Source organism: Episyrphus balteatus, chromosome 4 (genome assembly GCF_945859705.1).
Source record: "Episyrphus balteatus chromosome 4, idEpiBalt1.1, whole genome shotgun sequence".
Lineage (NCBI taxonomy): Eukaryota > Metazoa > Arthropoda > Insecta > Diptera > Syrphidae > Episyrphus > Episyrphus balteatus.
Window position 1 is genome coordinate 34712301 of NC_079137.1, and position 12645 is coordinate 34724945.

The 12645-nt window shown below is 30.2% G+C and overlaps 1 protein-coding gene across 12 annotated transcripts in view; it reads left to right on the forward strand.

Annotated features, from left to right (window-relative positions):
- Positions 1 to 8141, forward strand: part of LOC129920266 (ryanodine receptor) — a 59707-nt gene extending 51566 nt beyond the window's left edge. For 6 of the 12 annotated variants that reach the window (XM_056001558.1, XM_056001561.1, XM_056001568.1 and 3 more), the window contains 5 exons: positions 234 to 368; positions 439 to 566; positions 4525 to 4816; positions 4877 to 5078; positions 5148 to 8141. In XM_056001558.1, the coding sequence (XP_055857533.1) occupies positions 234 to 368; positions 439 to 566; positions 4525 to 4816; positions 4877 to 5078; positions 5148 to 7827 (3437 nt within the window). In that variant the 3' untranslated portion in view covers positions 7828 to 8141. The remainder of the gene's footprint in view (positions 1 to 233; positions 369 to 438; positions 567 to 4524; positions 4817 to 4876; positions 5079 to 5147) is intronic. The other 6 variants (XM_056001567.1, XM_056001563.1, XM_056001564.1 and 3 more) reach the window with 1 other exon arrangement.
- Positions 8142 to 12645: the final 4504 nt, after the last annotated feature.

Genomic DNA, 12645 nt, shown 5'->3' on the forward strand with positions numbered 1-12645 from the left:
ATAAAATGCACGAATGTCCTAAAAAAAATAAATTAAAATCAATTAATAATAACACCCTGTTCAACACAAAAAAAAAAAATAAATATAAAATGCACCATTATACATAATTATATGCGTGTGTCCTGTGTTATCATGAAAAATATTACAATTCATGGCGCTCCTTGCTTTTCCTGTTGACTGTTTGTTAATTGTACTTTGCAAAAAAAAAAAAAAATATTCGAAAAAACAAAAAGAATATATTCCAAGTGCGGGTGCAGGTCTAGGTGTCGGTTCGGAGGGAGCTGCTGGCGAGAAGAATATGCATGATGCGGAGTTTACGTGTGCCCTGTTTCGATTCATCCAACTGACTTGCGAGGGTCACAATTTGGGTAGGTTCCAAAAAAATATAAACTCTCCATCTCCATATTCTTAAACAATTTTCTTTAACTTCTTTTATAGAATGGCAAAACTATTTGAGGACTCAAGCTGGAAATACAACTACTGTGAACGTTGTTATTTGCACTGTTGATTATCTACTGCGACTCCAAGAGTCAATCATGGATTTCTACTGGCATTACTCGAGCAAGGTAACGTAATGTAACGTGATATAGTGCAATGTCAAAAGTGAATAGTATAGAACAAATATATGTCTTGTATAAGAAGAATGTTAACAGCTATACAAATAGAAAAAAAAAGGTTATAACATTATTTATAGCTTGACGTAAGGTAACGCAACGTAACGTAACATAACGTTATATGACGTAATGTAACATAAGGGTATTTACCATGGAACTCTTTATGTATGTATTAAATGCTGTAAGGGAATGTCTCAAAAATATCATTCATTCTGAACATCAGGGAAAACGCAACGTGAACCTGAGCTCATAATGATTTTTATATACAGGGTGTCCCAAAAGTAATGGATCAAACGAAATATGCTGATAGGCCAACTTTAGGGCTCTCAGAATTTGGTAACTTGTTCATCCCAAATCCTTACGGTTTTCGATTTAATGCAGTTTTTGTGAAATTTCGAAAAACCCCGACTTTGCAACAGTATTTTGCTTCCTCCGCTCATAATTGATTTTTGTTTTTCACAATTTTTTCACTAAAACATTGCCTAATAATAAGAAATAATTAATTTATCAAAATATTTTTTTATTTCATATGCCATTTTGCTGCAAATTAATTAACAGTTCCATATTTTATAAAAACTCAATTTCTTTCTTTTATTTCAGAGCAACAGCCTGAAAAAAATTTGTATGGTGTGGCACTGGTTTATTATCTTGAAAACTTGTCGTGTTATTGCAGTTTTCAAAAATGTATAAAAGTTTCCAAAGTTGAAGTTAGAACTGAAGATATTACAATTTTAAAGCAACAAAACAGGGCTTTTCAGAGAAAAATAACAAAGAAAAATAAACACAGTTTCTCGAGTGTTGTTTGTTTATTTCTTTTTGAACAAAAGCCTCGATTTTTGTTTGTTATTTTGCTCTGAAAACGTCTGTTTTTTTGCATTCAAATTGTAATATCTTTCGTTCTATTTGCAACTTTGGAATTTTTAATACATTTTTGAAAACTGCTATAACACGGCAAGTTTTCAAAATAATAAACCAGTGCCACACCATACAAATTTTTTTCAGGCTGTTGCTCTGAAATAAAAGAAAGAAATTGAGTTTTTATAAAATATGGAACTGTTAATTAATTTGCAGCAAAATGGCATATAATACAGTAAAATAAGGAGAAAAAAGGGGTAAATCTCGGAATGAATGTTAGTAGAAATTTTTTTTGCTCAATATCTTCCTTTTGCCATTCTATAACATATCTCAAAAGTCTAGAAAAATCTCATGTTCGCTTGTCGCGATTTCAAGGTCAAATCGCGAAATGGAGATTTTCAAAATTAGCAAAAATAGGCTATGGTATTATATACACATATGATACATGATTTCAAGGTATTTTTTAATGCTGATTCCAAAAAATCTAAAATCAAGACAATCTGACGTCTCTTTAAAAAGTTATACCTGTTTTTCATCTGTCAACTCATATTATTATAGCAGTTGCAAACTTACTGCCGACAAACCCTTAAAAGTTATGGTAGATGAACCAAATTTTGCATGAAGATTTTAGAATCCATCATTATTAAAAATCAAAACAATCCATTACAAAAAATATATATACCTACCTACGAAATAATGGTATTTTTTGATGAAGCGGCAAATTTTAGGATATGCACTAAAGAAGATTCTTGTTCATCTAAGGAATAAGTGCTAATAGGCTAATTTTTTCATTTTAATCTTTGTTTGGATATTCTTTAACTACCCTCAAAAATCTAAAAAAATCTCATGTCCGCAAGTCCTAATTTTCTTGGTTTGAAAATAAGGTGCAGATTTTAAAAGATTGAGAAACTTCACTTCAGATATTTGTGTCAGATCAACATGAATAAGGTGCATTACTTTTCAGGGATGGTCAGGTTGACTTGTTTGTGAGTTTTATTGGAATAAAAGTTAAAAAATACCTTTAAATCATGTCGCTTATGTTGGTATACATATACAAATTTAAACTTTTCTTATTATTTTTTAAAATCTGCACCTTATTTTCAAACCAAGAAAATTAGGACTTGCGGACATGAGATTTTTTTAGATTTTTGAGGGTAGTTAAAGAATATCCAAACAAAGATTAAAATGAAAAAATTAGCCTATTAGCACTTATTCCTTAGATGAACAAGAATCTTCTTTAGTGCATATCCTAAAATTTGCCGCTCCATCAAAAAATACCATTATTTCGTAGGTATATATATTTTTTGTAATGGATTGTTTTGATTTTTAATAATGATGGATTCTAAAATCTTCATGCAAAATTTGGTTCATCTACCATAACTTTTAAGGGTTTGTCGGCAGTAAGTTTGCAACTGCTATAATAATATGAGTTGACAGATGAAAAACAGGTATAACTTTTTAAAGAGACGTCAGATTGTCTTGATTTTAGATTTTTTGGAATCAGCATTAAAAAATACCTTGAAATCATGTATCATATGTGTATATAATACCATAGCCTATTTTTGCTAATTTTGAAAATCTCCATTTCGCGATTTGACCTTGAAATCGCGACAAGCGAACATGAGATTTTTCTAGACTTTTGAGATATGTTATAGAATGGCAAAAGGAAGATATTGAGCAAAAAAAATTTCTACTAACATTCATTCCGAGGTTAAACCCTTATTTGACTGGATTAATATGAAATAAAAAAATATTTTGATAAATTAATTATTTCTTATTATTAGGCAATGTTTTAGTGAAAAAATTGTGAAAAACAAAAATCAATTATGAGCGGAGGAAGCAAAATACTGTTGCAAAGTCGGGGTTTTTCGAAATTTCACAAAAACTGCATTAAATCGAAAACCATAAGGATTTGGGATGAACAAGTTACCAAATTCTGAGAGCCCTAAAGTTGGCCTATCAGCATATTTCGTTTGATCCATTACTTTTGGGACACCCTGTAGAAAAAAGCAATAGGTATTATTATAAAAAAAATTAAATGGTTCTAAATGCTAGTCTATGTTGTTAAATTAAGAATCTAACCAACAAGAAGTTCCACAAAAATTTCAACAAATTTTCAACTACCATAACGTAATGTTACGTAAAACATTGTAACAACATTTTAATCTAAAATTGTATGGGAATTAATATGATTTGGTAATATTTTGCACGTAGTTTGTTTTGCCATTAGTTTTAATTTCCTTAAGTATAACGTAACGTAAAAGGAAACTATTCTCATCATTTTATCTATGTTTAAAATAACGTAAGAATGTTAACGGCAGAGTAAACTAGCAAATAGGAAAAAGGTGTTCTTAAAAATTTTAAACGAAACGTAAAATAGAGTAACGTAACACAATTAAATATACAAATACCGAGCAAAGAGTGTAGAATTTAATTATTATTATTAAAAAAAAGTAACTTTAAAATATAAGTGAATTAGCTAACTATTTTATGTTGTGTCTTATTGTGATGTACACTACAACGTAACGTAAGGATGGAACGATATTACGTGAAAACTAAAGAAATATAACTCTTTATAGTTTTTATGCTTTCCACAAATTTTTGAAGTTTCGTTTGTGATTTTATCAAAATCAATGAAAAGTATTTCATGAATATTTTTTTCTAAAATCGGAATGTAACGTAACGGTGCAAACGTTATTAAAACTTTGAATCTATTTTTTGCTTAAATATTGAGCAAAGAGTATAATTACTTATAAGTTTCTGTTTCTATTTCTCTGAACTGTTTTCTACACCATTACGTAACGAAGAGGTGGAAAGATATTAAGTGGAAGTTAACGAAATACAAATTTTGATCTACACTATTATGTAACTTAAATATAGAATCACACTTTCTTTAAATACTATCGTTTTTACTCAGTCAAGATTTCAAAGTTTCAACTAACATTTTATCTAAGCTAGTGAGAATAAGTTGACAATTTTTTTTAGATATGAATTTGTAACGTAACGTAATAAATTGTATTAATATTTTAAATCTGTTTTTTTTTTAATATTTCAGGAAATCATCGATCCCGCCGGAAAAGCAAACTTCTTCAAAGCCATCGGAGTAGCAAGTCAAGTTTTCAACACCCTAACTGAAGTAATTCAAGGTCCTTGTACACTCAATCAACAGGCTTTGGCTCACTCAAGATTGTGGGACGCTGTTGGTGGTTTCTTATTCTTATTTTCACACATGCAAGAGAAACTATCAAAACATTCCAGTCAGGTTGATCTTCTAAAGGAATTGTTAAATTTACAAAAGGACATGATTACTATGATGTTGTCTATGTTAGAAGGAAATGTTGTAAACGGTTAGAATACTGACTTTTAGAGTGAAAAAGGCAATATTTCTATTTACCAAATTTTTTTAGGAACTATTGGAAAGCAAATGGTAGACACTTTGGTTGAATCAGCATCGAATGTGGAATTGATTTTGAAATATTTCGATATGTTCTTGAAATTGAAAGATCTAACAGAATCACCAAGCTTCCAAGAAATTGATATTAAAAATGAAGGATGGGTTACACCAAAAGATTTTAGAGATAAAATGGAACAATCGAAAAATTATACACCGTAAGTTTTTTTGATCAAAAAACTTTTAAAATCTGGAATTTCAATTTTTTTTTAAATTTAAATTTACAGAGAAGAAATGGATTTCCTTTTGGCATGTTGCGAACGGAATCACGAAGGGAAAATCGACTACGGAGCTTTCGTCGACCGTTTCCATGAACCATCAAAGGAAATCGGTTTCAACTTGGCTGTACTATTGACCAATCTTAGCGAACATATGCCCAATGAACCTCGATTAGCTCGTTTCCTCGAAACAGCCGGTTCAGTTCTCAACTACTTCGAACCATTTTTGGGTCGTATTGAAATTTTAGGCAGTTCAAAACGTATCGAACGTGTTTACTTCGAAATTAAGGAATCGAATATCGAACAATGGGAGAAACCCCAAATTAAGGAATCGAAACGAGCCTTCTTCTATTCAATTGTTACAGAAGGCGGCGACAAGGAGAAGCTTGAGGCTTTCGTTAATTTCTGTGAAGATGCTATATTTGAAATGACTCATGCTTCTGGATTAATGGCTACCGATGATGGTGGATCGAATATTAAACGGGAATCATCTTATAGTTCTTACATGAGTGAGGAGGAAGAAGAACGTGCAGCTCGAGATCCAATCCGAAGGAGTATTCAAGCTGTCAAAGATGGTATCAAATTTGTTATACACATGTTAAGTCCGGCAAATATCAAACATCAAATCGGTGTTATGCAAACCAAGTCGATACCGGAATTGATTGTTGGCTTCTTTAAGATCATCTTCTACATGTTCTACTACACCGGATATGGAAATGTGTGCGTGGTTAAGTATATTTTTGGAATTCTCATGAATCTTATGCGTGGATCTGGATCTGATGAGCCCGAAGTTATGTTACCAATTGAAGAAGACAAATTTGGTGGAAGATCACTTCCTCCATTACCAATTGAAGAACCTCCAGGCACTGTTCAAGCATTTGGTTTGGATATTAGCAAAGAAGAAAATGGCCAGTATAAGGTTGCCCCCCATGAGTCTCCGGGTGTAAGCCCTAGTTCGTCAATGGAAGAAACTGGTGAATCTAGCCCTGAAGATGGTACGGGAACATCTGAAGCAGTAATTGATGAGCAACAACAGGAACCAATGTCGATTGTTGATTTACTTGGTGGCGATGCTGCCAAAAAGGCTGCTCAAGAACGTCAAGAAGCTCAAAAAGCCCAAGAAGCAGCAATGGCATCAATTGAAGCTGAAGCAAAGAAATCTTCTGCTGCACCTCAAGAAACCCCAGCTGTTCATCAAATCGATTTCTCACAATACACACATCGTGCTGTCAGTTTCTTGGCTAGGAATTTCTATAATTTGAAATATGTTGCTTTGGTTCTTGCTTTCAGTATCAACTTTATGTTGCTCTTCTATAAGGTTACATCATTTGACGATGATGAAGACGGTTCAGGCGATGAAGATCTTATCATTGGATCGGGCTCAGGAGGAGGACTTTCGTCATCTGGATTTGGTTCGGGAGAGGGTTCAGGTGAAGATGGTGAAGATATTGATGATATACCGGAATTGGTACATGTTGATGAAGATTACTTCTATATGGAACACGTTATCAGAATAGCAGCTTTCTTGCATAGTATGGTGTCGTTAGCGATGTTGATTGCTTACTATCATCTCAAGGTTCCATTGGCTATTTTCAAGAGGGAAAAGGAAATTGCTAGACGTTTAGAATTCGATGGTTTGTTTATTGCTGAACAACCGGAAGATGATGATTTAAAGTCACATTGGGATAAGTTGGTGATATCAGCTAAATCGTTCCCTGTCAATTATTGGGATAAATTCGTCAAGAAGAAGGTTCGTCAAAAGTATTCAGAGACCTATGATTTTGACTCGATATCGAATCTCTTGGGTATGGAAAAGAGTGCTTTTACAGCGCAAGAAAGTGAAGAAGGCGGATTCATCAAGTACATCTTTAACATTGATTGGAGATATCAGGTGTGGAAGGCTGGAGTAACAATTACTGATAATGCTTTCTTGTATTCACTGTGGTATTTCACTTTTTCGGTTATGGGTAATTTCAATAATTTCTTCTTTGCTGCCCATTTGCTGGATGTAGCTGTTGGTTTCAAGACCTTACGAACAATCTTGCAGTCTGTAACGCATAACGGCAAACAGTTGGTATTGACAGTGTTACTTTTGACTATCGTCGTATACATTTACACCGTAATTGCTTTCAACTTCTTCCGTAAGTTCTATATTCAAGAAGAAGATGATGAAGTTGACAAAAAGTGTCATGGCATGTTGACGTGCTTTGTCTTCCATTTGTACAAGGGTGTACGAGCTGGTGGAGGTATTGGTGATGAGATCGGTGATCCTGACGGTGATGATTATGAATTCTATCGTATTATCTTCGATATTACATTCTTCTTCTTCATCATTATTATTCTGCTGGCTATTATTCAAGGTTTGATTATTGATGCTTTTGGTGAGCTTCGTGATCAATTGGAATCGGTGAAAGAAAATATGGAGTCAAATTGCTTTATATGTGGTATTGGAAAGGACTATTTCGACATAGTACCGCATGGTTTTGATACGCACGTTCAGAAAGAACATAATTTGGCCAATTACATGTTCTTCCTTATGCATCTTATCAATAAACCGGACACTGAGTACACGGGACAAGAAACTTATGTTTGGAATATGTATCAACAAAGAAGTTGGGACTTCTTCCCAGTTGGTGATTGCTTCCGTAAGCAATATGAAGATGAATTGTCTGGTGGCAGTGGAGGCTAAACATTTTTTTTTAGTAAAATTGGTTCTCTTTTGAACGAAAAATTTGATTAATAGTTAAAACGAATTGAACGAATTAGAGTATTATTGGGAGAGGAGATGGAAAATGTTTGATTAAAAATAAAAAACATAATCTATAAAAAATAAAAGAAATATCAATTTATTAGAATTTTTCTCGATTTATTAGTTTTCAAAATATATATTTATTAATTTATTTAAATAAAAAAAAAAAAATAAAAAACAAAACATATTTTACTAATTTTCATTTTTTCGATTTATAAAAAATAAAAGAAGAAATATATATAAATACTTTTTAACTTGTTGACAATCTTTATTAAAGAATAAAAACGTTTTATATTTGAATAAAAAAACAAATCCACTATATAACAGGTTGTTTTATTCGAATATTTTTTTTAAATTATAAATTCAATTAGTACCATAGGCAATTGGAATACGTTCAGCTGCTGTGGCACACCTGGGCATGGGCAAGACTTAATTCGGGCCCCTTTGATCTTGGCTTTTCTTTTTAAGAATATGTTTTTTTTTACTATTGTTTATTCAACAACAGGCTTATGCATTCAGCTAAAAAAATTACAAATTTATTTTTTTAAGATTTTCGACTCCCTAGACTTTTTTCATAACTGAAAACCAAAAGTTTGTAGGATTTCGGGTTGCTGAATTATTTGCAATCAACAAATTCTTTTCTTCCTTCATTCGGAAGCAGATATTTTCGGATCAAAGTCGCAAAACAAGTTTTGGTTTACGGATATGCGATCACAGTGAAAAGGCCCATGCATTCAGCTAAAAAAATTACAAATCTATTTTTTTAAGATTTTCGAAAATTATCCCTTGTCTAAAAATTCTGAGTTTTCAAAAAGTTTCTCTAAATCCATCGAATCAGAATTTAAAAGAAAGGACTCTTTAGAATCTCTTCATAACTGAAAACCAAAAGTTTGTAGGATTTCGGGTTGCTGAATTATTTGCAATCGAAATATTTTTTGTTCCTATTTTCGGATCAAAGTCCAGAAACAAGTTTTGGTTTACAGATATGAGATCACAGTGAACAGGGATTTGCATTCAGCGCAAAAAATTACTAATTTATTTTTTTAAGATTTTCGAAAAGTTACCCAATTCTGAGAGCCCTTAAGTTGGCCTATCAGCATTTATTTTGTTTGATCCATTACTTTTTTGACACTATGCATAACTTGCCATTGATAGAACTATGTCTTTTTTTATAGTAAATTTCTTCTCTTCAGATGTAAAACCGCTTTAATAACAATATAGCCTTATCATTTTTTGTTTCGCAGTTGAATGCATCCTAATAAAGTCTTTTCTGAAAATAAATTAAATGAAACAAAATTTTAATTTTTGTTTTTAAATAGTTTTATTAACAGATTTAAAAAATCGTAATCCATTCATTCACTCCATATATTTCTATAAATTTTTAATTAATAATTATCAATTAAGCTAAATTGATTTAGTCTTATTATATTGAGATGTAAAATTGTTAATAATATTTTTTTTTTTTTCATTTTGTTTTATATTCATTAAATATGTTTCTGTGATGTTATTTTTTAGTGTTTTTTTTTTTTTTTATATTTTTAATACTTTTTATTTCAATTAAGTAATCAAAAAAGTTTTTTTCTTTGTTTTATATTTTATATATATATATATCCATTATTTATCTCTTTTCACATTTTTAAATCATAAAATATTTTTTTTTTTTTTTTTTTATTAATTTTATTTTATGATTATTTTTCACAATGATTTTTCTTTTTAAGGTTTTTAAAAATAAAATCAAAAATTTTAATTATTTACTTTCAAAAAACAAACTGAAAAAGTATGGATTTAAAAATACTTAAAACTAAACAATAACAAGAAGAGGTGACTTAAAAACAATAATTTCTTTGGCAATAACATTTCACTTTTTTTTTAACACTAGCTTTATTATTTATATATATTTTTGTTTTTTTTTTTTTTAAATTTTATTTTCGTTTGTTTTATTTTTTGTTTTTCTTTTAATTCATTTATAACGTTACGTTTCTCTCTAGGAAGACTTGATCTTCAATTCATGATATTAAAAAATACATAAAATGCATTATATTTCTGGTGGAAAACGCAAATACCTATGTTTTTTTTTTTTTTAATATTATTATCTGCAATTTCACAAGTTTTTTTTTTTAATATTTTCAATAAGAATTTGGCATTGATATTGTTAATTTAATTAGATTTTGTTTTAATTATTTTTGTTTTGTTATGTTTTGCGGAAGTCTTGATGATGTTTTAAGTTTTTTTTTTGTTTATTTTGTTATTATTTTTTTATTACTAACATTATTATAAACTTAGAAAATTGAAACATTTAAGTTAAGGTGTTTTTTTTTTTTTAATTAAATTTTTAATTTAACTATTTACATTATATCTTTTTTTTTTAACTGTCGATTTAACAGTTTTTTGTTTTGTTTTTTTTTTTGTTTTGTTTGTTGTTGTATTTTTTTTTGTGGACTACAAAGTATGTATACTTATTTTTAGTATTTTACATGTATCATACTTAAAAGCTGTTAAATGTTTGATCACATTCAAAATTTGTATTATTGTAGATATATCATTAAGCGACTTTTTTGTGTGTGTTTGTGTTTTTTTGTAATGTTATTTTAGTGGATTTCTATTGATCTCTTGGGGGCTAAGATGAGCTTTTTTTTTAGAATGGAAAATACGGATTTGCTTTATGGGATGATATACAAAATTAAATTTGATAGAATTTTTAAGAGGGTAAATATTTGAAGAAAAAGGAGCGAAATTGCTTGAAATTTACTGAGATATTTTTCTTGGCGTAAGTATATTAAAATGAGAATAAGCTTTATAGGAATCTTAGCCAAATATGAATTCAATTTGAAACCAAATTTTGTAAGCTGTGCTTGGGATACGAAATTTAACTTCTATGTGAGTCAATCTTTTACCGTCTTCTAAACATTGTAAACGTCTTGAAACATTTCCTTTGGTTTGTATAAGTAATTCTATTTGGGGTATTCCATTAGACTCGCGGATTTTACCGGGAGACTTAGTAGTTGAAATAAAAATCCGTAAAAATTAGAGAATTTTTGTTTGGTTATTATGAACTAATTCAAGTTTATACAACGTGAAATTTCGAAAATAACAAAATGTTAACCACCCTAATGTAGGTACATACTTTTAATACACTGCTTTAAAAAAAGGAAGACCTGTCGAATTACAAAAACCAGAGAGAGATTTGCATTCTGCCTGCAACTGCCAATATAATAGCAGAATTTGTTCTGCAAGCTACACTTTATTAATCTTGTCCCGTTTTCCTATTGAAAAAAGCTTGTCAGACGAATACTGTCACCAATTTTTGTTTTTATTGATGATGTACTACGTATCTTTGACATCAAACCAAATGCAGTGCAAACCGCTCACCTAAAAGGGTTGAAAAGTCGAAAGACTGAGAAGCTCATGTCGTAGAACAGTCGAGTAATTAATCTAGAGTTACTAACTGAGCCCTATTCGGAACTTCAATAGCCAACAGCCATTGCGCTTATTTTGCAGAAATATGGCCTTGAGACTTCCAGACGTAAAAATGTTCGTAGATTATAATAACGTAAATTAGCCTGCGGCTATCTACAATGTACTGTTCAAGAAAAGGGCTATGAAATTGGACTAGGCCAATAAGTTGTTAGTCACTCAAAGCAGTCAGTAATCAGCTTCAAAATATTCTGTAATTGTAGTTCGTCAGGATATGGTCTATATCTATACTATAGAGGTGTGGTAAGTAGCGCTTCTAAAAAGAGCTGTGAAAGCATTGAGCAGCTATTTAAAGCTGTTATTTAATAACTCTTTAAATAGAACAGTAAAAGCCGTAATTTAATATTTATATTTCTTCCTGATTTGCAATATGATTGTAAATAAAGAATACAAAATAAATAAAAAGAAAGTAACTATTTTTGATTTTTTTATAGGTAAGAAATAACTCCTTGAGTCATCATGGTAAACTTTTTTCTACATCTTTTATTTTTTCATCATTATAATTAAATCATTAGATATGAACTAATTAATTAATCTATTATATATATTAAAGTTTGGTTTTGTGTACGTTCGCTAACCGGCCACACCGGCTGACTTATTTTCTTAATTTTTTTTTTAAATCAAAGAGGTATAAGAGGAGAAGGTTTAAGGCAAAAAAAATTTAAGATTTTATAGGGTAAATAGGAGTAACACGACATTGAAAAAAGAGGCTATTTTCTAAACGGTAAGTTGTAGAGAGTTGAATTTTTTTTTAAATGATAGATACATTTATTGTTAGGTTGAAAAAGGTATTGCAAAAATTCTAAAAAATTTCAAAACTAAGTTGTGAAGGTTTTTGTGCAGTGAAAACATCTGGTAGAACTTCGACAAAAGGCTTATTAAAGGTAGGGAAATTTTTTTACGGAAACTTGAGTTACACGATTGGAAAGATACTAAGAAAAAAATTTAGGCGTCTTTTACGGATTTTTTTCATAGGCCCTGTATTTTGAAATTTGAATTTTTGAAAAACAACTAATTTTTAGGGACATTTTTGAGTAGCGCAAGCATTTACAAATTTTAAAATTTTTAAAATGATTTTTGACCGAGTAACGGGAAAAACAAGTTTTTTTATCCCAAGTTTTTTGGCCGTTTTTAACATAGGCCATATTTTACATAGGTCACTTTTGCTAAAAGTTTAAAAGTAAATATTTTTAAACTCATTTTACGAACTTTTCAAGTTTTGATTCCCTTTTTCATTTAAAATGTTAACTAATTATAGAGTCGAAAATTAAAAATAAATACAAA